A 26,501-nucleotide genomic window follows, 5' to 3' on the forward strand; every position below is an offset into this window, starting at 1 on the left:
GTCAGAGGAACATATATGGACATATGACATTCACAACAATAGCAGATGAAAAAAGACAGAGGTTGAAGCCAGCACAAGTTATGTTATGCCAATACTTTCTAAATATCACTAACGAAATGTTGATGTTAGTGAGGCAAATGACGCGATCCATTTCATGGGGAGACTCCATATCGAACCACGACCTCAAACAACATTTACACAGCATTTTAAAAGGGTGAATAAACTGTGAGAAAAACCGAAACAGCCATCACTGTTGCATCAATGCAAATCAATAGGAGGTTCCACAACACAGATTAAGCACCCAATAAATAGGTTGCGTGTACAAACCTGGTTTGAATTCTGTTGGGGTTTTGTTGACAGAAGGCTCGGTAACCTGCATCTCAACGTCTGCTCCTGCTGAGACTACTAAAAGAGAGAAGATTTATTCTCAGTGAGATTCTATACAATAAAATATTTGTTCATTAATAGAGAGAACTGAGATCTGGAGACACTAAGAATATATTACAACAAAACGGCGAGTGAGTAAAATAAAGTGGGCCATAGGGAAATGTTAAGCTTGGATGCCCAGCAGTCAAACTGACTGAGAGAAAGGAGTTTCTGCCTGCATCAATTCTACCCATCCGTTGTTTCAAATCCAATGGTAGAACAAAGACTATACTATGGTGTGAATCTGCAAGTGGTGGAGACTCTTTCCTGTTGTAAAACCGTGGATTATTTTGGTTTTGTTTTTGTTTTTAATGAAAAAGTAAACAGAGTTGATAACGCTTCATAATCTCTAATTTAAAACATAAAGCCTTGTGTTGAAGATCACCAATTATCTCTTGAGCCAATAAATGAAAAAACAAAATTTTATATGGTTCTATATTTGCATTAAAAAAAACATAAGGTTTTTCATTAGATACAGGTGTACCATTAATTTCACTGCTCCGATTTAATGGACCGTTACATTAGCCTTGAAAAGGATGTAACAGAAGTGTTAATGACATGGGGTGAATTTTGAATAAAAAGCAGTCCAAATGCATAAAAAAGATCTTTACTTTAGGTTACATTTTAGCAGTAATCTAGGGTATATTACCCTCTCTTACCACTTGGTCCTTTGGTTGTCTCCTCTGCTCTCTCTCCATTTGGTTTTTTATTAAAGAGTAAAGTCTGGTATGAATAGAACTAGTCATTCCTGGCTATCAGGCATCCACGCATCGAGCCAATATTCTGCCAGACAGCCGTACAGATAGCCTAGTCTTAATGAGGGGCCCACCATCTCAATCCACAAGTTCCCATGTCACACTGATCCTGACACACACATGCACCTGCTAAGCATCTCTGCCAGGGAAGGGAGTAACCATGACAACCAACATCCCAGGGTCTGTGTGCTCTGGGCTCATGACTGTGCAGCTTGCAGGTGCTCATCCGGTGCTGATGCCAGAAAGTCAATTAGGAGATGGCCCTCCGACCATTTCAAGCCTTCAACTATTGACCAAGCTGAACACACATTCTCATTCATATTAACAACTTGCTTCCTACATCTCCTACAGCGAAAAGATGATGGTAGAGATAAATACATGACTTTGATTAATGCAACAGAGGAGCAAAGCCAGGTCTAACTTGCAGTCACAGGATGGATCTAACAGCATCTCACTTGAGTCACGGTAAGCCTGCTGTTAAACCCTGAGTGGTGGAGAATCCTGGCAGGTGATAAACAGCTCTGGTTAATGACTTTAATTAGCTTATACGTGTGGGTGGTTGGCAGCATAGTCGTGATCTCACATAACAAAACCAAAACTAAAATAAAAAAAAAAAAAAATCAGCAAATATCCAAGTAAATTTCTACACATGATAAAAATAAATGTCCTCCTCATATTGTGTGCAGCATCAACAACACTGCAAAAAATAAACCAAACTTTTAACTCTTTGTCTAATTCAAGAAGCTTACATCTTTGGTACTGTCTCTCACGTCTTGAAAAAAAATGTTTGGCTCAATCTTATTTCGAGGTGCTCAACATAACCCTCCTAAAGCTCCTGTTAAATCAAGACAGATCACAAGTGCACTCGTCTTTAAAACCACAGTGGGAGAAGCATGGCTTGCCAGTTAAAGCCAATGATGAAGTGGTGCATGACCACAGGAAAAAGCTAGTAAAATGAGAGCACATGTGTATGGTGAACAGAGTAAGGAAACTGTGTGAGCATTCATGAATGAGCCAGCATAGCTCCAAGGCAGGTTTGCAGACAGGGGAGCCAATATCATCACCATCACACTACTCCTATCTAGCCTCTCCTGCCAGTAGAGTCTGCTGTCTAGACAGAGTGGGCAGAGGAGATACCAACACCATCCTCAGCTCACCGTTAATTTCCTTGATACTCAACTCCACTGCAGGCAGAATTCACATGGACCAGAGTGGGGATGCAACACTGAGCTTAATACAAGCAGATACCAGCATCATGTAACTCACAGTGTTGCACCTCAGTGACTCACAGAGGCCTCATGACAAGCAGAACAGACAGCTGTTGGGAAGGAAGGGGTTTATTAGGAAGATCAAGCTTCTTCTAAAAAACGACACCCAGCTATAAAAGCTAATATGCTTTTATAAAGTCAAAGTTGATGTAGAGTTCAAGTCAGGGGTGGACAGTATGTAAATTAGAAAGTTTTGAGCCCTGACTTATAGATTTATAGTATGTATCCCACTGAAGCCCCTATTCAACTGACATTATGTATTTGTCCATTGTCACAGGCCTGTCGCAGGCAAGGCATACACACAAAGATATGACAGACATCACACATGGCCACAATGCCTCAGCAACCTCTTTCTCCATTATTTTAACAAGTCTGGCTGCAAGTCAAATTTAAAGTTGATTTATAGTAAATGTGAGCAGCCAACTGAAGCAACCATCTCTTCACAACAGACTATATCGTGAATTTTTAAAATAAACAGAATGCTCTTAAGCAACAGTCTCACGCGCACAGATGGGCAGCCAATACTACCTCTCCCAGAGTCAGGAGGAAGAAACAAATTATTTTTCAAAACACAGTAACAAAGACAATGGAGTCACTTTAATCTGTCAATAGTATTACACCATCTGGTTATTGGAAAGTCTAAATAAAAGAAGTGCTTCTCTCTGGTCTTAGTCCAAGCAACTCCCAGTCCTTTCATCCACAACAACTGTGATTTTCAAAACTTCATCTGTGCTGACAGTACAGCCCACTTTTCATGTTGCAAGGCCAAAACTTTCAGCTGCCTCTGCGTTATTTGAGGCTGAATGAATGAACCTTGCTGTACAAAGACTCTCTCATACAATTTCAACTGCATAATCTGGCGCTTGTGTGTGTGATTTTGTATAATCAAAAGAAATATACTCCATGGCCCTACCTTGCAATAACAATCTGATTAATATGCTGAAAAAAAAAAGACGAAAACAGGAGGGGGGACATGGGCATAGAGGAAAATATAGACTTCACGATAGCGCAAGAAAAGAGATCAGAGCAGTTTTCTTCTCGTGTATCCGCCTTTTTGGAACAAAAACCTACCAGGCTTCTGGGCTGACGTGGCCAGCTTCTGCTCCTGGACGGTACTCTGGACAGGCTCTGGATCTGAGTGCAATGGAACAGCAAGTAATTCTGGTTTGGGGTCATTGTGCATTTCAGGAGGCAGCTGAGTGCCAGGTTCTAGGTCTGTGTGCTTTTTAGCCAGCTGTAGGCCAGGCTCAGAGTCTGTGTGCATGGAGGCTGACTGAGGGCTGAGCACTGGGCCAGTGTCCATATCCTCTGGCTGCTCTGCAGCAGGAGACCTGCAGTTGGAACAAACATACTCCTCTCTGGGGTGGATTTCTGCTTGGCCTGAGTTCTGACGCTCGCACTCCAGGTGTAGCCATCTGAAAGGAGTGCACAGGAATTTTAAGGGATTGTTCGACAGGGATTTCTGTGAGATCCTAAAATGTGACATATTTATTACTGTGGTTTTCCTAATGTTTTTTAAGTGTTACCAAGGAATATCAAGACCCAAAACAAAACAGAAGAGCATTAGATCTGAAGTATTTGCATTATAAAGAAATAAACAACAAATGTTCCTTACCGTTTACAAATGTGACAGAAGAGCAAGTCTTTGTGATGCTCAGGGTCCAGGGTACAGGCACACATAGGACAGCACAAAGTAGGGTCCTGGTTTTGGACGCAGTTCTCACACAGCAGGCTGGTGTGGTGCCATTGCTTGCTGGTTCGTGTTCCGCATTGGATGCACACTCTGCAGTTCTGAGGAGCAAAGGATATCTTACTAACAAGACATTAAAAACCATTAAGGCCCAATGCAGCAGAATACAGTATTTCTGCTATGCAGATTTGGCAGAGTCATGGAATGGGAAACAAGCCTGAAACCTGCCCAGGCACAAAGCAAATGTTTCTATTTTCAAGACCAGCAAAATCTTTAAGGCAGAGCTAGGGAATCTGACTAAAAAACATAACATCAGTATTTTCAGGCCTTAAAGACATGAATACAAGGTAACAGTCAAGCACTAGGATTGTTTATAGTAACCAGTTTTGAATAAAGTACAGTACAAACATTCTATTACTGAATATTATTAGGACAAACAAATTTGAAACATGAAACAGATTTTAAGATTTTATGATCTACATGACTGACTGCAACATGCTATCAAATGGTATTACAAAGGGCTGACACTTGAAATCAAAGTAGTTGATAATAGCTGCTAATAATGCAAACCTGGAGCACATGCGTGAACTTTTTGTTTTCCTGTTTCATCTTTAACACTTTTAGGGTTATTTTTTAAAAAAGACCAGTATCACCTTCATAAAACTTATTCCATTTGCTATCTTTTGTCAGCTCCACTGAAAAGTTCCACTTTTCAAAAACCACTGGAACTGTTTCATTGAGCTCAGAGTTTTAAGCAACAGATGGCAGCCAGAATTTTTGATGAATTATCCACATTGACAGCGTAAGACCACAAACAGAGCAGTTTGGGTTAAAAAAAATTGGTCATTTGGCACTTACAAGGCAGCATGCAGCATGCCTCGTAAGTACTGTTGTTCATTTTTAATGGTGTTTGGACTTCAGTATTTTGTTCATGCTGGGAATAAGAGAGGCTGTCCTAAATTTGTAAAGACCTTCATGGCACAAATGTACAGACACTTTTCACACACACAAAACATAAGACACAATAAAACTTTAAGAAGAAAAGGAAAGGAAATCTCTAGTGAGGGCTATATTTGCTAAACCATATTTTGTTAACTTAGCTTATTAACATAACTTAACATAATCAAATAGTCAATATAGTTTTAATGCAGGGTTACTGTAGGCTAAATATACTCTAAGCAGCTGTATTATTAATGCAAAGGAGAAGGAGGAGGATCTAGGAGCAAAAAGTCAATTGACAAGATTGTTTAAAAAAAAAAAAATCACGCAGTAATGGCCATTGCCAATGTTTCTATTTTCCACAAGACATGGTCCTTAAGCTTGTTCAAAGTATAAATCACACTTACTTTCTCTTGGTAATACAGTGACTTTGGAGTTTAGTAGACTGGCCAGCCACTGAGCCTGAATGAGCTTGGGGCTCAAAGATTGTAGACAACAATAAGAGGAACGTGAACATTGAAACTGGAACAACTTTTTTTCTCACTGATCTCTGCTTCAGAAAGATGACTGCACTCAGAACAAAACTGAGCAAGTGGAAACAGGGGCTGGTGGTGGCCGCCCAGGAGAAGTAAGAGGCAAGGATGTGTGTGGGTTGTCTTCCTTCTGTGCTGAGTCAGACAGAGAAGTCAACTATGTAGACCTTTCATCACCTGCTGGCTCTACTGCCACGGCCTCCTCCGACCAGTGCCTCAAATTGCATGGTGTGTTAACACCGCCTGCCTGAGTAACAAGCACATCACTTATGCAGCTGGAGAGCAAAGGGCGAGGCGCACTGAGGGATACGTGTGATAAATATGCACATGCATGTACACACATATCTCACGACACTGAAGCTGAACTGAAGCCTTTCAAAAGATCAGCCGGTGTGAGTCATTTCATAACTACAGGAAGTGCAAATACAAACCACCAAAAAGTCATATTGTGGTGGGTGGCAGACATGTTTGAATATATTTTTCCATTGAATATTACCATCCACACACAGTAGGAATTTTGTGTTTCAATTTGCTGCAAAATTACTTCCGGTGGAAACAATCTGGACATCATGTGCTAAAGGTTGGCTCTCCAACGAACAAACAGCTTTCGCAAATTTTTAAGATACCAGCCAGAATAACCCTTATTTTAGCAAGCCAAGCACTATATGTGGTCTTTCCTACCTTACATCTCCATCCATTGGTGGGAAGAGAGTCCATAGCAGGTTGCAGACAAAAGGTATGGTAGCCTTTGTCACACATGTCACACACCAGCATTTTAGTGTCCTCCCCTGGGTTCCTACAAAGTGAGAGACAGAGGGTTGCATGAATGGTATTTTCTGTACAATATTCACAGAGATAATCATAGTCACGGCGCTTCTCTTTTTGGAATGGTCATGTTTAGAAGGCTTTGTGAATAAAATACCTTTAATATAATGTTTTAGTTCTGAGCGGAGCACTTGCCTCTCTTTGATATTCCCAGCTGTATTCCAAGGTCTGCTTTGAGACTTTCACCTTTTGTTTGAACTGATCTATTGTTTCATCAGGTTGATACCATTATCATATTGATGAAGGGATGATGAGGGGAATTATGTCAAAATAGGGTTGTATGTAGCCAAATTTCCTTAGGTGTGCAACTCTGGTGTGTGCTATGAATTTACATAAAACCCAGCATGTGACATGTTACTGCAGGGTTGTGCAGAGGTGTAGGCATGTTTATTAGAACTCAACTGTGGTGAAATTAAAATGGAGGAAGAAATATTTGCGTATGTTTTAGTGCGTCTTGACAACATCTAAATAAAATACTATTAAATACAATAGTCTGACTGTCCAATGCTGACTAATTACCTATTATTGATAACCACATGGACAAGATGAGACTTGCAGCAATATGTAGGCGGGAACATGTAATAAGTTGCCCTAATATGTTGCACCCAATGCCAGAGCACTTATCTGGGAAGAACAGTCCTTATTATAAATTTAATTAGTAAGATTTCATTTTTCTGTCAGTACTTTGTTTACCTGTAACAATTCATTTTGGTTTAATATAGCTAATAGTGTAAAAATGCCATGGTCGGTAAAGGTGGTGATGGCAGCTTGTTTACATAATTAATATAGGGATAACTGATCGTGGTGCATCAAAATGGTAAATGCAGTACTTACCATTCCCATGGCTTTTACACAAACAAAGTAATGCTTGTTCCTGCAGAAATATTAGTGTGCTAAAATATTAGCAGAGCTGATATACAGTAGCTTGGGGCATGTAGCTGTGCGTCACAGTGTGTGGGGGTGCTACATCTCTAATTGTAGGGCTGACAATGAGTAAGGCTGAAGAATTGGTTGGGGGAAAAAAAAAAAAAAGAAAGATTGACTGTAAACAAACTGGCCTTTTCCTGGCCAACACCAGATGTATTTCCACTATTTTTCACTTTTATAAATACAGGTAAAAATTTAAGATTGGTATAAAATCCACAATAAAATCTATGCTATGCACAGGTAGTGAAAAAAGGATTTGTTGATTTGTCGAATCAACCAAAAGGAATCGGGAAATTGTCTCAACTGCCCTTCAATCCATTAGAGTCTGTGACAATATATCACGAACCCCTACTCATCTTGAAAAATACTATGCTATGCAGTAATAACATAGTACTAGAGTTCCTATGTAAATACAGAGCTGAAAGCTCAATGGAAAGTGTTCACCTAAGGCAAACGGGCCTAGTTGCTAGCAGAGCTCCTATGCTGTTTAAATAAGGTCAGAAGTTACAGCTGAGCTTCAGGGTACAACATCCAGTTAGCTCATCACAAACCACAGAGGTAAACAAACCAGCACTAAGCACCATGCCTGGTGGGTATAAAAGAAAATACGTAATAAGTAAAGTGAAAGAAAAGCTAGAGGACAAAAGCATTCAGTCTGTGATAAATTACTGAGGTGAGTAGAAGGTGACTCACTTGCATGTCTGGCAGATTTTGCATTCAGGGCACTGCCAACCTGCCCTCCTCAGAGGGGTCACGGCCATGTCCAAGCATATCCCATGGTAATGCTGACCACAACTGGTGCAGAAGAGCTGGTCCAGTAGGTCCCCTGGGCTATCACATAGCGCGCAATTTACATCATCTACGACTATAGGAAGGAAAATTGAACAGTGAGTCAAGTCAGTTAACTCAGAGAGAAAACCACATGTCAGAGAGCAGGGTTGATAAAATGTCAAATTCTCACTTAATTTTACTGCAGTAGCATGTACACAGGGAAACCAATTCTACTCAACTTACATTTGTGAATGGCCAGATCAGTGTGTTCTGGGCAGAGGAGCGAGAGACTCTTGATATCCTGAAAGGTCCCAGCTGCCCCCGCACAGGGGTAATGGTAAAGTTTAGCACATCCTTCAGCACAGCACTTAATGGATGCTCCAAGGCGCTTACAGTATGCACAGTGCTGCAGAAAGAGACAGATCAATAAATATGTGCAAAATGTCTTTATTCACAACTAAAATGAATACATTCCATGAACAGTCGAAGAAACAACAAACTCTAAAATATATCCATAGCATTAGCTGACTTATTAGCTGGTTATATAAATACAGTACTTGTCTTTAATGTCTCAAAGCAACCAATTTCTCTGCTTTAGATCAAGACCCCTGTTTAAACCTGTTGTATTCCCCTGATTATAAAATTCATTACAGAACCTCACCCATTCCCTATTTCTCTCAGTTCTGTGAGTGTGCACTAATAGCCACTCTGGAGATCAAGTGGAAGACTTGCTGATGGGCTTCACAACCAATGGGCTGCAAACGCAATCGGATAGCTGTGAGCTCTGCAACTGCTAACACTGGGAGCTAAGCCGCCATGAGAGCTCTGCCCCGTTGAGTGGCGTGACCTTTTCCATTTCACAGCTGAGAGATCCATGCTGCCGGGCCGACCTTTACCAGCCAGTCTGATCCATCAGCTTTGCCATGCCTCACTGAAGCAGTCCCTCCCTGCTGCCCCAACACATTAAGATAATGTTAACACCTATTAGTCCTTGGATGCTCCCCCCTGACTCACCTTTGTGCTCCCTGAGTCAATGGCTCTGTCCACATTAAGCAGAGATTGTCCCTCGCCCTCACAAACACCTTCGGACCACAAGGCACAACTCTGATGTGCCCAGCATTGCCCTTAAATTTCAAGACATAAAGGATGTGCTAATTAGAATCACATAAACATCTGTGATTAAAGACGGTGGACTCATGAATAGGTTTTAAGTCCATTTTAGGTTCAAACAATGTCTGATAAAAGGGAGTAAAAATATTTAGTTTACTGATCTTACCTGACTCAAAGAGAGACTGGACATTGAGATCGTGTGGAAGGCCAACATGAGAAAGCTCATCCCAAAATCGACTGGCTGGGTCTGGTTCTTCCTCGCAGTTTTCAGACCCACTGGAACAATGGAAGAGGTTTGCAAAGAAAGCAGGTCAGAACAGTTTCTTGTTTTTTAAAGAAGACAGCTAAAAGATATGCAGTGCAGAAGGACAGGCTGAATCAATTTAGGAATTATTCAGGAGTAGAGACATAAGGATAAAGGATGATATGCAGTTTTTACAAAAGCAGAGATGAAGACAGAGAGAATGAGCTGGAGGAAAAATGTTAGAGAGCAAATAAAAAGCGGTGGGGGAGGGGGGAGGAGGGAAGAGGAGGAGGAGGAAGAGGGCCATCTTGTTTGGTGTGTGCACAAGAGGCTGGCTGTTCGGTCTCATAAAATCTGTTGAAAAGGATGCGTTTCTCCGAGTCCCTGGCTTGAACTAGTGATCTGCATAGCATGCGGAAAATGTGAAGAGGGAGCATTAGCATTTAAAAAGGACCTAAGTTCCAGTAAACAAACCAACAGCCAAAATCAAGAAACTGGTTTCTAGAAGCACAATAGCACACTCGTGACAAACAGCATCAACAGCTTATTGTTTATGGCCCAATTTTTCAATCACCAATTATGAAATTATCTCATCCCACCTTATTTGCGCAATTTTCCCCTCTGTCCACCACTTCAGCTTCTCTGAAAGATCTATAATATCTTCCCCTACGCCTCTGTGTGGCACAACCGAGGACTGGCGTCAATGACCAATCACATGGCAAAAACTCAACAGCTACTTGTTGGCTTGGCATGGTGCCACAGCCATGCTTCCCACTGCCCATTACGTCACTGGGAGCCCAGAGAGAAGCCCAACTGGTCCCAAAGGACCAAAACAAACTAGGCAGCTGTCCAGAAGCGTCCGGGGAGGGTCCTTTGTTGGCATAGTGTGCAAATATGGGAGTGCTTGCACACGCATGCGTGTGCCACCTGGTGTGGCATCTCTGGGTATGGGGGGACTCAGGCAAAGTGATGGACCCAAATGGAGAATGACAGTTTCTGGTCAAATATTATCGGCCATGGAGACAGATGATGCTGTGCATCACCACCCTAAAGCATTTGTCTTTCATTACCTGGGAGTGAAACTCTATTATCCCTTTTTCTTTTTTTTTTACAAAATTCAAACTGCACCTGAGTTTACAAAAAGCAAAGCTAATTTTCACCTTGAACTTGCCTGAGCTTGACTGCAAGATCACTTGTATTTATCAATGCAGACAGCCGGAATACCTTACTGTACATTTGATGTAAAGCAAGCAGCCAGCAGAAATAAGTAATGTGTTCTGTCTGTCTATCGTCTCCTCCACACCATTTCAGAATCTCTCCAGTAACATGAAGTGCCCAGTGACTCTCTAATCCACAGTTTTAGGGTAACATGCAACTTTTTCACTCCATTTATATTTTCAAGTTGCATGAATGTGCTTTGCATTGACTTTGTATAAATTCATGCTGTGTAAAAATTTTACTTTTTGTCTGGTGTGAACGCAGTGTAATTATTTTCATGTGACATTGTGAATGGAGAGTTTTAATATGTCAGACTAGATTTTTCTGGAGAAGAAAGGGAAAGGTAAACCAGATAATGGAAACTCTGATGAGAACACAAGCTTCTAACTGAGAAAGACACTTGTAACCCCCCCCCGGGATAATCCAATGAGTGACAATACTGTCCAAGAACAAACCATTTTGAAGATTTCAACAAAAGACCAAAGTAAAAATTTTGGTAAAAACTTTACCACAAGACTTCCCCCATCATCGCCTGGATTCCAGACAACAGTGTGTCTATTAACTCACAACTGGAACTTATCACAACCTACTTTACTTTCCTTATCAACACTGACAAACAAACAATTTGTAATAATAGGGTCAAGCAGGCCTACTTACTTTGCCTTTTTCCTCTGTCCTGAGGTGGTCTCGCCGGCCATTTTTGGCTGAGTGGTCTTATCACCATCACTACTCTCACTCGTTGAGCCTCCTCCATCCTTGCGGGTGAAGAGTGCTTCAAACTGAGGCGTGGTGCTGAATAATAGCAGATCCCCCTGACCCAGCAGGCTACGGCTACCACAGTAACAGAAGGCACAGAGACGTTCGCTGAAACAAAGAAAATGGGCGTAAGGGGTTTAATTATATATACCTACTGTGACTTAATACAGTGCCACACATGTCACCATGAATTAAGGCCTACTTCTTCAGGAAATGGGACAGTCTGAGGTGGCAAAATACACATAAACATACAGTGGCTAAATTTGCGAGGAAGGCACAGACACATTCATGTATAGACCATTTGTGAAATTCATAATATATATATGTAAGTACTGTATAAGAAGCATGCCAGACCATTTCTCACAGGCACCTCAACCTGTAACCACAAGTGAAGTTTACAGATTTGTTAAAAGTTCGTGAATTTGACATCACAATTTTTGATACAGTGCCTTTATGATAGTCATTAGTGCTGTACAGCTTTTAACTACATTTATTTAATTTAGCATGATTTTCTCAGCAAGATGTTGAAAACAAAAACCATGACATATCAAGAATAAATGTGCAATGGAAGTGTTTCAGATTCCATGTGACAAGTGTCTTGATAGAAAAGCTAGAAAGTTGAGAAATGATAGGGGCAGTAAATATTTATCACATTTTTAAGGAATGAGATGGCCTTGTTAATAGGATCCCAGGAGATGCTGATGATCTGCCCTCCATCACTAACATCAATAGCAGGGACAGGCCAGGAGATTGATTATAACCTTTAACAGAGTGGCACCTGGGAGGAGAGCGCTGCCTTCACCAGCTCATTATTCCATTACAATTCATCCATGCATGTGTACACAGCAAGACAAACAGCATGTCACATTGCTGGACACAAACACACAGTTGCATGCTACTGCTTGTACACATACATGTTTGTTTAATCACTTTCTTAGAGAAAGCACATGGATCTTTGTTTCTTAAACCATTATGGTTCTGGGAAAGTTTAGTATATCTAACCTGCTTTTGACTTCTCTACTCGCTGGGACAGATGGTCCTGCTGAATTCTCAGCTGGAGGGCTCTGAGCCAGAGGTGAAGAGGGCTTGTCCTCCTCTGGCACCTCAGTAGTCACCACTTCCACAGTTTCCACTGGCTGGATTGGCGTTTCTGACGGCAACAAAAAATAAAATGATCCATAGGTAAGTTCAGTAAGAAACATGTAGGCAACTGTATGTAAATATCTCCAGAACAGTTGTGAGAATTGCATCCCATTCAATGTTGGCTTCTATCATGTTATATGCTCTTAAATCAGCTGTAAAATCAGCATGCAGCATCTCTGACAGATACAAGTTGTCATAGGTCAGGTTGATTACATTCCATTCAGTTTCCTCCGGGTCAAAAACACATTCTTTATTAGTGAGATGGATGGTAAAATATGGGCACCGTATGCTCAAGCACTGATTACAGTAAAGCCACTGGGGACATCAAGCTCTTGTACAGAATAGCAATAACAATGGATGCAGAAAAATGGATGTCAAAATGTCTCATGGTGGGGCTGAAGGGCTCAATTCACTCTGCTAATCATACAAAATAACTCCCAAACATCTCTCTCACTGAGACTTTGGGAATTTTTATTAACATTTCACTTAGATGTAATTAGGCTAATACTGCAATGATTCAGAGTCATCTGATGGAATTACACAAGGACAAATTCAAGCTCATTACCTCCTAATAACTGAACGCACCTGTAGAAGACTTCTTATGGTCTTGGGATAGTAGTGACATGCAGCTATTCTTTATCACCTTGGTTTTATTTACTAAATATGTAACAGTAACCTTGTTATTCACGATGCTACAAATAGTAAGAATGTATTTAAGTATGTTGTGATATTTTCTTTAATAGATACAGGGTAGTTTCAAAATACAAAACTTTGGGCATGCATAACAGAACAAAAAAAGCTTACTGATGGAATGCTCTAAAACTCCTAACATTTGTCTGCTGTTTATGTAGTAATAACCTGAAATAATAAAAGCAGAGCTAGCTGCTTTCATAATTTCTCTCCCCAATATCTTTACCACAGCAACAGGGCAGCACTGAGATGTAGGAGAATGGGAGGCATGGTCACATGATGTGATGTACACACATAAAAAAGCACATAAATGGGTCTTGAGAGACTGATGGGATTTTAAAAAGCTTTTAGAGGGCATTAGCCTTCGGCTCTTTCCCACTGCACCTCAATGCCAATCTCGGAGCAGGAGGAAAGATGGAAGCAGTAAGGGGAGAAAAAACCCACACACACACACACTGCAGCTTCACAGCTCAAGCTAAACCCTTTCAATTACAGCCCTGAAGTAGAAACATGGGGTGCCATGAAAAGCTCTCATCCATCCATCTCCAGGAGAGGGAGACTCCTCTACCTTTACTGAAATGCCCCTTTGAAGCACTCTATGAGGCTGCCTGGATGAGCAAGTTCAAGTCTTGTATCACTCCCAACATAACCAGTGCATACATAATGGATCAACAAGGGTATTGCATAGTCTCACCTGTGTCCTGAGGGCCTATGGACTCCGTTATCTCAGTCCCATCCATGCTGTCCTCCTCATCCAAAACAACCCTTCCTCTGGTGCGACCCCTAGAGTGTGGAAGACACACATACAAATAAACAGAGGCAGTGAAAAAGAATAAGACAAGAAAAAAGGGCCTGGGTTTGCCTGCGGGGGGTAGGGTGGCGGTGCGGTCATGAATTAGTTAAATATAGTCACAGCTGTCACTGATTTTAATGGAGGCACTCAAGCCGCCAGGCAAGGTGGAAGGGTGGTAGTAGGGGGTGTGCTAAACATACTGCTAATATGTGAAATTTAAAGGTGGTGGCAGGCCAATCTAAATATCTCTGAGGATTCAGGTTAGGAATTAAATTAAGAGGCAGAGGAATTAATGTATCATGATCCCCAGCTAAATTACTATGACTATGTACCTAAATCAACACTTAGTCTTTCGCATGCATGAAAACTGAAATATGTGTGTTCAAGTTGGAACCAACACCTCCGTCATTTATAGCCCCCTGAGGGATGACAATTCATTAGAGTCTCACTCAACATGAATGATGAATTTCAAATCAGACTACAGACATTACTTATTATATAATAATAGTTCTGTAATTAAAGCAAATTTCTAATCATACATGAGTCATGTTCGGTATCTTGAACAGACATATCCCCTTCAGGGCTGTTTGCACAACCACAAGAGGTTGTGATGTATCTCACAACCCAACAAACTGGGCATTGTTCATTGAAGCTTTGTTGATGATGTAAATAAACTAACTATAAAGCAAGGAATCTCTGCCTGCCTCCCTATACGTCTGTCCTCAAATATGTTGTGAAGTGTTCATCCAGTCACACATTCTATATTAGTAAATTCTGAAACACAGCACTCTGTACACGAGCAGAGGTGAGGGTTCAAGGCTCAAGATACACAAACAAGCAACACAAAAGACAAATGGTCAGAGAAATAAGTAAATCAGATTAAAAATAATTTCACATGGTGTCAGCAATCCCCCCATTTACTTTGGAGGAGACAGTTTGTAAATCGTTTGAATTATTATCCTTGTTCCACAATGATGCAAAAATACATCTGAATGTGAAGGTCCAGTGCTTATGGCGCAGTGACATGGAAATTTGATGAGGATAAAATGACTGAATAAAATATTGAAATATTGATGAACTATATTCAGGCTGCTCTGGACAAATTAATTGTTATATTGAATCACTTTTTTAAAATTATTCCAAAATTAATAGCACAAATGAAACAATTATGTATGCAACTGTAAGCAAAAACACAAAAACGGACGGGGCTACTTTATTTTGATATCAGCACATTTGATTATCATGGTGCTTCAAAGGAAGTCCATGGATGCTACAACAATCCTACTGTTTTAATGATTACTCCAAATGGAAAAGAATAACTGTGGATGATACATACTAATATGAATCTCCAAACACATGAACAAGCTTTCCAAAAATGGAAAAAAAACACAGCTACAATCTCTCATTAGTATATGCAATCAACAACTAGTTAGTTGATAGCAAGCTAATGTAGCCAGTTTGCATGAGCAACTTGTTGCAAGCTTGTGAGCAAGCTTGTTGAAAATAAGGCTTGTTTTGTCTCAAAAAGTGAAAATCAAAAGCATCACAGCTACATTATTAATGTGGTGATGGTTATCTTTTTCAGAAAAGCAGTTTGTAAAAAGTCAACGCACTACTTAATTTTCCACTAACTAATGCACAGCACCGTCAAGAAATAAAAGCAGAGACTGAGAGTCCAGTCAGAACTTCAAATCTTGTTTACTTATTGTTTAATCAATTCATCAGTTCCTGATGAAAATTAAAAATCTGTCCATTCTACGCTATTTTACTGTAGCCTTGGTACAGCCTTGGTTGTGTTTAGATAACATTTCTCTTTCATTTGAGAATATTGAAGGATTTTGTAGAAAAACATGTTTTACCTTTTAAAACGGTATCTAAAAGAATCATTTAGGTCACATTACCAAAATGCAAGTATTGTCTCAACAAAAGTATCTAAACACTAACAATGCCAAAAACAAGCTGCCCAGATCTGGTCCAAAATGTCCCGCCATTGCAGTTACATACAGCCACTCCTCTATAGGAAACAACGCAAAATATTACATAATACCATCAAGGAAAGCTTCAAGCACAGTTACTACTTTAATGCTGAGGAACTCAGGTGTCAAACATATCATACAGTAGAAAACAGGAGTGCAACATGCAGGTATATTTTGCAGGAGAACATAGTATTATAGTATCATAGTATAAGTATTGGATGAGAACTCCATATTGGCAAATATTCATTATCAAAAGGACTTGGATTGAGATCCAAGGGAAAAAAATTGATTGGGATATCCCTTCTCCTGTGTCTACCTCCTGCTGAGTGACCCAAAAATATCTCATGCTTTTTAAGACTTTCTCTCTGGAGTGTCATGATAACTGTAAGCTTAACATTTCATCATGCCATCTCTTCCCAGTCATCATCATTTTAAAGACATCAACAAAATTTTAAGAAATAAAATTAGTCATTATAAAGAAAGAAAAGCCCTTCCCGTATCTTACTGATGTGCCTTGTCAGCATATCAAGACAACCATATGCCTGAGTGCCAACTCATACAGATGTGCACACACACACACCAGCACATGCCCATCTTTTACATATAGCATGAACAGATCTGTCAGTGTCAGCAACCTCCAAAGGGAGCTCTGGTAAACTAATCTAGGAAGCGCCATGTGGAGGGCATAAGTGTCATGGATACAAATTAAATAGCAACATCAATTGTTAGCATGCTAAGTGGGGAGAGCAAACACAGGCCAGATGAGAGCAGCATGTCTCAGGGGTACTCAGGAGAATACAGGGGGCTGGAAGTGAGGGTGGAGATGCAGGGATGGGAAGGGGGGGGGGGGTAATTTTCAGTGCCACTGGAGAGAAAAATCACAAATGGCTGGATGCCAAATCAACCTCTCCCTCTAAATGACTTCCATGTCAAGATAAGGAACAACCCTAAAACCACGAGAATGACAGAAAAGGCCTCTAGCAAACCTTGGCTAAAACATAATTACCTATAAGCTGAAGTCAAACATAAATATCTTAATGAGGTAGAAACATTTAAAGAGAGCTCTTTTTGATGTTATTGTGAGGGTAACTGGAAACAGTAATTGCTCAGCTAAAGATGAACTGTCTTGCTGTTTTGGATCTACTTAAACAACTGTCATAATGCATATTTTAGAGTATTACCAAGAGGAAGAAAAAGAAGAAGAGTTTTCTCTTTTTTTAAGTACTTTGTACAGTTTACTACAGCTCATCTGTACAGGTACGTAAAATCAGGTAAGACTGATATTCTATACATTTTCTGAACTATACTTCACTAGATCAGTACAGAACAGGAGGTCAAAGTCATGTAAAGCTATAGATAGCGATGCACCAGGAGAGCCAACTAAATGAGCTTACAGCAGCAGCAGCAACAGAGCAACAAACCATTTATATCTATCAGTTATACATTGCACAGTTTGGAGCACACCGTTTGCATTGCAAGCCTTCCTTTCCTTCAATACAACCACTTATGCCCCCTACAGCAAATAACATTTAAGTAGATTTTGATTCCAGAAAGCAAATCAGAAGAAGAAATTAGCTGTATGTGTCATTTTCATATATGACCGCAATCCGTTGTATACACACAAAGTAGGGGGTGGTGGTGACTGGTGGTGGACTGCTACACAACATTCAGCTGTAATTATATAGCTACACTAAATGCATCAAATTTCTACATCGAGTCAGCCAGTTATTTCACTGAAAAATGCCCAGGACTAACATTCAAACCCATACCCTGCACAACTTATCCCCCCCACAGTCCCACCACAGGGAGATGGAGAGAAAAAAAGAAAAGGTGAAAATAATGCTGTGGTAAGTAGTCCCAGCTAGCAGGATGCTGCCTGAAAAACCCGACATGGATCATACATTACAGAAATGGATTCACAAGCAGATGGAGACGGTGCATCTAGTAAATTCCAGCAACCAGGTCCACAAGAGTGATTTCTAACACATTCTCCTTTGTCACAAGCAAACTGAATTTTCATATTTAACACTGGCATTTTTAATATTTATTGGTTAATATTATGGTTATTTCCATTAGAAGGCAGAAGCTAGGTGGTTCAAACACAAAATCATGCTATAAGGATAATTCTGGCCCTGTGCATTTTTTGCACTCTCAAGTGTACATGATCATCTTAACATCCTGAGAGTTGGTGTACTTAACTTTATAAACTGCAAACTAAATGGTAGTTTCAAACCATGAGGAACATGCGCCTATGTTTTATGATCACTAGGAAGATTAAAAGCTGGTGTGTATTGAAATGGCTGAAAAGAGGAACAACGTGAGGTCCACACTCTTTGAACATTAATTCACTGTAGAGGTTTTAGCAGCAAATCTAATTCACTGGCCATCACAAAAATATAAATAACTCTGAGAGCAGCAGAAGAAAAACACATTTCTGTTGCTGTTGCGGATGGTTCATTCTGACCAGTTCATCAACATGAAGCATTTCAAGTCTGTTCCAGGTCAACCGTCCACTGTGGCATTAACACGTCTTCTGGATGGTTTAAACGATCCATTGGGAGCTGGGTATTAAGATTGATTGAGAGTATAGACTAGAGAGAGAGAGTTAAGAACCTTGAGGGCATTATATTACAGAACAGCTCTAAGCTGCATTAAATGTTGCTATGGAAGTCACAAAGAAGCCAGGCACCTTGTACAATGCATCGCAAGACAATTCTGCACAGGCATTGAGGAAATCAAACAGCTCTAGAACCGCAAACCACAATAAAAACCACAATATGACAAGGATTTCTAATCAACCAATGGGACATTATCAAAAAATCTACTTGTTAAATGGTTAAAACATGACTGGTTTTCAACAACAAACTGCAATGCCCAAAGTAGGTGAAAATGGTTGGCAATCTGGCCAAAACATAATATTAACATCTGTTAAGCAGAAATGCAATTTTTTTCTCTCCATTTTGACACACACTCAAGACAATATCCAGATTTGAAATAACATATGTATTTGTTCATTTGGACCATTAAAACATTTTATAAAGGCAGTTCTTTTTTGGTGCAAGCTCCTTGGATGCCAGCTGTAATTCATGTTGTTGTTTACAAATTGTTTACAACACAACACCAAAGTAAGACCCCTGTGAAGTAATGTGTCAAATCCACATAGTGATCTAGTTGGCTACGTGACTTTACTACCATGCTCACGTAACAGAGACTAAACTGTCCAACATTATCCAGATTTTGTGATATGGTTTTGGGGTTTCATCATAACCACATGATAATTAGATTTAAAAAAATCTGTACATGAGCAAAAACACAGGTGCTCTAATTTACCACTAGCATATGGGTGGTATCCGTTTCTTATATTTCTCTGGGGTATGTACCAGGTTCAGTATTATTTCACATGAAAGCATGATTGATTTTTATGAGGAAATAACTTTCTGTGCCATTTGAAAAGGATTGTTTTCATGACTCTGTACATAAATAGGCCAACTCAATGGCTCAGATACACCAATGCTTACTACCAAACAAAATGGAAACCCCTTAATGTGGGGACAAAGTGCAACTGACCTCACCACAGGACCATGTCTTGCAAAACAAATTTTAAATAAAAATCTTGATATTTTCAGAAGCAGCACAACCAAGATGCATCTAATTCAAGGATCTGTGGCATGAAAATACAAAAAATCCTACTTCTTCCTGTTCTTTGACATAGTTGAGGGTGGCGCCTGGGGTAGGATGGCAGCAGCATCTTTGCGTGGCCTGCCACGTGGTCGTTTGTCTGCATGGGCAGGACTTCCTGTGGATGTGGCCCCTACACTGCTGGAGGGCGGTGAGGGTCCCTGGTCAGAGGGTTCCACAGTCTTATCCTCTGATGACATTCTGCAAAAAAAATGTTTAGAAAGATGAGATAATGATAGGCGTTACATAGTAAGTGGGTTCTGATTTTCACATCTATTGTCTTCATACTGTTTACAGGATTTCAAAGAGGATAGGAAAACAATGTCATGGGAAAATTCAAACCCTTAATGGTGAAAGAAAAATGGCTTGCAGCTTAGTTCAGTGAGATCTCCATGTTTTAAGCATTTTTGAGTTAGCTCTTTCTGAGATTTATACAACGCTTACACAGATAGCGGAGGTTCCCCTTACAAGCACATACACACATGACACAGCCCAGCCAAAAGCTTATGTACGACAACTACTTCACTGGTAAACAATTGTGATATTCACAAAACCCTAGGCATCCTCTAAGCAGTAAAAGACACCTAGCTCTGATCTGATTCTAATATTCAATGGGATTTAAGCATCTTGGACGCTGTTTACATGCCCAGGGTGTATTAACTTACCATCCCATAGTCCTTGCATGTCTTACAGAAACACACTCTCCATCTAAAGCTGAAAAATATCCAACTAAGAGCAGAGAAATTGTCATATACTCAACTTCTAGCCAATCGGAGAAGATTGGCAACAATTTCCACTTCGTACTCACAGCATTCAGTAATCATTCCACATCCAGCCACTCCAGGTTTTCTATTTGCTTCAACACACCCACTGAAAGAAAACCCACTACAAACCGCTCAATGGTAAATATGGTGAATGCTGCCCTTTAGTTGCATGTGAAGAGAAATGAGGTGGCATGAGTGCACTGGAGAAACAATGGCACACAGCAAAGGTTTGCTTTAGGTTGCACAAACCAATGTTGGGTGAAATGTTATAAGACGATTTGTTAATTACCAATGACTGCTCTATATTTTTTACAAATTTTTTTTTACAAATTTCCCTTTGCTATCACTGAGTGAATAAGATCATAGGCAAAATTTTGTGAAAACAGTGACCACGACTGCTTTTTGGGAATATTGCATTTTCAGGATTACCTTGACTTTTAAAAGGTAATTTGGTTCACTCAATTAGTCAAAATGAACATTTATTTTATACATAAACTGTTCCAACAGAATTTCCACAAATCATATTAGATTACATAGTGTGTTATGGGTCCGTACAGATCAATATGGCTTAGTGGAAAATAGGAGTAGCTACTGTAGTTCCTGACAAGTTTTGAAACCAGTCTGAATGACTGAACATTTTCACCCTGCAAACTGTAAGGTGAAAATAGTATGGTAAATGCTATTTACATCCAAAATAAGGCTCAAAAGCTCAAAATCCTAAAAAATTAAGCCAGAGAAACATTTATACAAACTGCATGTGAACACAGTTTGTTAATTAGACGTACAGTACTTTTAGTCTGGAGTGAGAGGAAAAAACTCCAGCTTTAAGAAACACAACTCTACCCTGGGCACCTCTCACATACTTTAGTCCAATCAGATGTCTAAGTCAAGGACAACCTTTTATTCCACTACGCCTTTTGGGAAAAAGAAAAATTGAGAGGTTTGTTTTTGTCTGCCCCCACTGTTTCGTCAATGTTATTATTACATAATTAATCCTATACAACTTTAACAAGTTATTCTGTGCTGAAGTGTTAGTGTTGACCAAAAGTTGGTTCTTATGGTCAAAAGAAACAACAGAATTACACCCCACACTAAAAAATATAGTGTAAAATTACATTTTTAGCACAGATGCTACAGATTGTGAGGAAACACATGGTTTTCTTTTTCACTATGGATTTCATTCTGTATAACTTTGGAACATGTCTTCAAAAGGCCATCTTGCTTTTTGACTCTACGGTACTGATGCTGCATTCACAATGTCAGCAGTATGGGCAGAAAAGAAAAAACACCACTTATCCGGACTGGGGAGTGTTAATGCATTATTTCGAATGGATAACCCTAATGTTAACCTTGTGGTCGTAGTGGATTAAACAACTTAAAAAGCCACTTTTACTTAGTAACAATCCCATTGTGAAAATGTGAAACTGCAAGTAAAACCAAAGATAGGTGCAAAGAAATGAATGCTTTTTTTTTTTTTTTAACAAAACACATTCCTTCTTTGGATGTTTTGATGATGGTGTTCAGCTTAGCTGGCATGGGATAACTGAAGAGGGCACAGGGTGTGCTTCATATAATTTTCAAGCACAAACCACTCATGCTCTATGAAAGTGCCTGGATTTGTTGTTTCTCCACTAAGCTAACTAGCCTTATTCATGTTTTCCTTATAAGTTGTTACCTGCCTGTATGTTTTCTGTTCATTGCACAAGATGCTTTGAAATATGTGTTTGCCTGTACATGTGAGTTGTGGATATCAAGGCTCTCTCAAAAATCCAGCGCAGAAAGACTTTTACAGCCCTACAGCCAAGTGATGCAGCACAGCAACTGTTTTGTTCATCGCTGAGAGCTTATTTCAGTGAAATTAACTAAAGAAAGATACTGATTTTTTGATTTGTTTCACCTGAGAACCCTGTAAAAAAGGTTAATTTTACAGTGCTGTAGCTAAATATATCTTGTTTAAACAATGACGAATGATTGCAAGTGCTGCTGCATTTCTACATGGCCACTGCATACAAAAGTGTTAACAAGTGGTTGACGAAAACCTTTAGCACTTAGCAAACTACTGACCACATTTTTCTTAGCAGAGGGGGCTTGAAAATTAAGATAAATACTATCAAACCATATGCAGTAAAACTTCTTAACGGGGAAAACTTGATTCATATTAGTCCACGACTAAACCGGACCAAATAAGATTTTATGCTGAATTATCACTTGTGACCAGGCACCAATGCAGAATGAGAGATGCAACAATATTGATAAACCCCGGTATCTAGATCAAAAATATATCAAGCTAGCAAACTATTTCCAAACACAGCCACAAGTAATAATTACTGATGGTTCTTCCTCAAAAAGATAAATACAAAAAAATCTGCACATCTGACTGTTGCTAGCTTGTTTTTCTGTACCACAACGCAATTACATCAGACTACATTATGACTAATCTGTAGAATGAGTCATGAGAAGTTTGCTAGTTTTCTCTTTCAGGAAAGCAGTTTAAAAACTGCTGAGCCTTGTTTGATGGGCCTGTTTTACCTCATAACATAGTTTCATTGGCTATGTACTATATTGTAGATCTGTACAATGTAATGTCAATGTTGTTTGGCCCCATGTTTCAAAGAATTTGCTTTGAATATTTGTTCTATATAATCACTGCTGTTTGTGGTTAGTTATGTGCTGTAGTTTGTAAGAACACTGGCATGAAATTATTTCTAGAAATGAATGTGTTTCTAGAAAATTAAGACATTTTGAATCAGCAAGCTATCAGAGATTTCAATTTGAACTATCAGATATTGTGGAGCTCAACATCATTATCTTTCACAGCTGATTATAGTGATAATACTGTTCTTCGCTTACGTCTATACTGGCCTCCAACAGCCTCCAGGCTCTGAACAGATGGTGGTCCAATAACACCAAACTCCACAAGACACATTAGTCATTACAATGGTCAAACTGTCAGTACAATTATACAGAAACTATTAATCTTATCTGAAATGCTTCACTATAAAACAGGGACTTACACTGTTCCCCAAAATATTTTGAGCAGTGATGCAACAGAAATTAGTTGGATAAGGTTCATGTTATAACCAGCTTTACAAACAGGTAAGTCCCACTTGAATGGTGGCGAGAATAATGTAGATCGTCGGGGCATATGAGGTTAGGATACAGTGACTACTAAATAGTCACGACCACCACAGGCACAATTCGAGGCATGCTAACGTTAGCTTTTGTTAACTCGAGCTTGGGCACAAAGCAGTTGCATACAGCTAACGATAGCTAGCCTGTTGTGTTGAACTCTGTGGCCCACAGACAAAAATAACATTAACATCGTTTAAACGTGACAGAAAAAACAAAAAGAACTAAAACCATCGCTCACATTTAACTGACAACAAGCAAATTGGATTAGGCTTTGAGAAACATTAGCCAGTAAGACAACTTTGAAAGGGGTTCACATAGCAAACAGGTTTCCTATGGTTAGTTAGCCAACTCGTCCTACTAGCTCGTAACTACAGCCAAAACTACACAAGAACACCAAATATTAATGGTTCGTTTTTTTGTTGACCCACGGCTAAAGTTAAACATAATAGTCCAGGGATGATGGCAAACATAGAAGGTAACCTTAACTACGCGATCAGTTAGCTAACTTCCAACTGGATCGATGTTGAGCATTTCTGCCCAACACACACAAAGGCTCGGTCTATTCAATGAAACGGAACTGTTCTGGGGAACTACAATGCTATACAAAAGTGAAAACGATACCGTATACAATGACGTAAGCTTTTATTTCTGGTTTTCGTTACAAAATAACGTTAGTTGTGTGTGAATGCTGATCGCATATATTGTATTAACATTTGAACTAAAACGTTACCCATCCATTTCTGGTGATATAGCACCTATGAACCGTTCTATTAAATGTTCCGTTCCGTTGAATAGTCTGAGTCATGAAAGCCAAGGCGGCGACAAACCCCCAACATCAGACTGAAGGTGGATAAGGTTGGCTCAGTTTTACTTCGCAAAATAAAAACCAGACAAGTCCAGCTTGTATGAAAAACAATTTCTCTGTGGCTTACCTTCCGACCCTATGAATAGCGAATTATCCTCTTCATGTCCAAAATACTGGGGGATGAAACGTCGCACTTTTATCACCCAGCTAGCTAGCAAGCTAATTGAGCTAGCTAGCCTTTCTCCAATGAAGCAACACCACAATTCTCAAAAATGCATAACGCATATCATTATATTCCAACGTTGCAATGTTATTCCCAACTTTGCCCATTTGATGGAAAAGCAGCTGATGTAAATCCAACAGAAAACCGCTTCACTGCCTCACGCATTTGGGGGGATCACTTTCCTTTCTCCAATGACAGCTGTCGTCGCACGAGTTCGGCTTATATAGCTAGTTGATGTTAGCCACCCAAGTCTACGGCCAACAATTTTACCATTAACGTATAAACAAATCAAAGCCAAAGTCCAAGAGGCTGCAAAAGTCAACACTCCGAAAACGAAACTTTAAATGTAAATCCTCAGCAAATGTACAACGACGCGCAACGCAAATGCTGAGTGCCGACCGCTTGGTTGGCAACTGGTTCTATTTTCTTCAGCATCGACAAGCTGCGGGACCAAGCGGCCAGTTAAGAGACTCTGGCAGCCAGCCTGCCACGCAGTAACAAACGCCTCCAAAGACAGGTAAAAACACACATTAGCTTGCCAAAAATTACATTCCGTCTGCCACAGTGGCCGAAATGCGATATTACTGTGAAATATCACTAAATTAAGTTGAAGATGACGCTTCGGCGTACTCTGTAACGGTGGCCATATCTAATGATAAGTGGCACCGAAGCACAACCCTCTAGGCTGCTCAAAAACTAGATCCAACTCCTCCTCTAACAACTACGGCACATTAATCTCTCCAAATCCACGTGGCCCGTCGAGAAAGAGATGTTTCCCGAGTGTGCCAACTGTTTATGTTTATCGATAACAGGACAAGATAAAAAATACCATGCAAACCATTTGACAATTTCTTCAAAATACTCTCTGACCCTGCGGATGGATATGGGCATTTGGTAAATAAAATAATGGATAGGGAGGGCTCTAAAAGATGGAGAACTGGATTACAGTCGGGTCGGAAGGGGATTATCAACTGTTGGTGCTCCAGCTCATGCAAATCTTATCCAGCAGCAGCGGCAGCAGCAGCTGTAGTGACTCCCAACAGTCATCAGCCTTCTCAAGAGCAAGGGTGGATTAACTTAAATACGCAAGTGCGGTGGTGGTTCAAGGATTGTCCTGACAGCATCCGTTTAGACTGACAACAACCAAATAAATCTGCACAGCTAGCTCCTAACAACATCCAATTTCCTGCTCAGTTTCCTTTCTTTCTCACACAAACGTACGTACACCGATGTAGGCACTGCATTGGGTGTTTGGTAACGGTAGTCTACGAACTGGCAGGCACACTGTACATGCAGGGGTTAAATCTCGGGGAAAAAAAGCCCCCAGGGGTCGGCTTCCAGCAGCTACACATAATATGTAGTAGAGCCGTTGGGTGTTAGGTGCATTTAGCTTTTTTTGAGCGCTTTAAGTGACCACTTCCCGAGTTTCTCCAGTGAAACCCCAAGAAAATTAACTGGAAATAAACACAGCTCTATCCCTCTCAATGGTAAACCTTGGCATCTTTCCTAGACCATGAGCGCCCCCTGCTGGCTAAGACAACAGAAGACACAAAGTGTGTGTATTTGTATTATTAGTTTATTATTATTGTTTTAATTAATGTTGATACTTTGGAGGCAGTGCAAACAAAACACGCACAAATATACAGATGAGTGACTAAATAAAGAGGAAAAACTGAAGAAATTAATGCAGATACATCTTGATAGGACACTGTGTCATTTTTTTCCCCACCAATTTGTCACTCACCTGTGGCTTTACTGGGCGGTGAAGAGAATATGCAGTAGTTACTGTTAAGTTAGTTAGGTAGTAAAGTTAAAAAAAAAACTATATGTGAAGA

The 26,501-nt window shown here is 40.0% G+C and overlaps 1 protein-coding gene across 8 annotated transcripts in view; it reads right to left on the bottom strand.

Moving 5' to 3' along the window:
* kmt2cb (lysine (K)-specific methyltransferase 2Cb) overlaps positions 1 to 25,501 on the bottom strand; it is a 63,420-nt gene extending 37,919 nt beyond the window's left edge. For 6 of the 8 annotated variants that reach the window (XM_046409624.1, XM_046409621.1, XM_046409622.1 and 3 more), the window contains exons 1-13: positions 24,571 to 25,500; positions 19,755 to 19,943; positions 13,990 to 14,078; positions 12,465 to 12,612; positions 11,364 to 11,570; positions 9,411 to 9,520; positions 9,149 to 9,258; positions 8,378 to 8,540; positions 8,057 to 8,228; positions 6,293 to 6,407; positions 4,065 to 4,240; positions 3,521 to 3,864; positions 328 to 405 (exon numbers count right to left, since the gene is read on the bottom strand). In XM_046409624.1, the coding sequence (XP_046265580.1) occupies positions 328 to 405; positions 3,521 to 3,864; positions 4,065 to 4,240; positions 6,293 to 6,407; positions 8,057 to 8,228; positions 8,378 to 8,540; positions 9,149 to 9,258; positions 9,411 to 9,520; positions 11,364 to 11,570; positions 12,465 to 12,612; positions 13,990 to 14,078; positions 19,755 to 19,942 (1,900 nt within the window). In that variant the 5' untranslated portion in view covers position 19,943; positions 24,571 to 25,500. Of the gene's footprint in view, positions 1 to 327; positions 406 to 3,520; positions 3,865 to 4,064; positions 4,241 to 6,292; positions 6,408 to 8,056; positions 8,229 to 8,377; positions 8,541 to 9,148; positions 9,259 to 9,410; positions 9,521 to 11,363; positions 11,571 to 12,464; positions 12,613 to 13,989; positions 14,079 to 19,754; positions 19,944 to 24,570 lie in introns of all 8 variants that reach the window. The other 2 variants (XM_046409620.1, XM_046409623.1) reach the window with 2 other exon arrangements.
* Between the last annotated feature and the right edge of the window lie 1,000 nt (positions 25,502 to 26,501).

This window comes from Scatophagus argus, chromosome 13 (genome assembly GCF_020382885.2).
Source record: "Scatophagus argus isolate fScaArg1 chromosome 13, fScaArg1.pri, whole genome shotgun sequence".
Lineage (NCBI taxonomy): Eukaryota > Metazoa > Chordata > Actinopteri > Scatophagidae > Scatophagus > Scatophagus argus.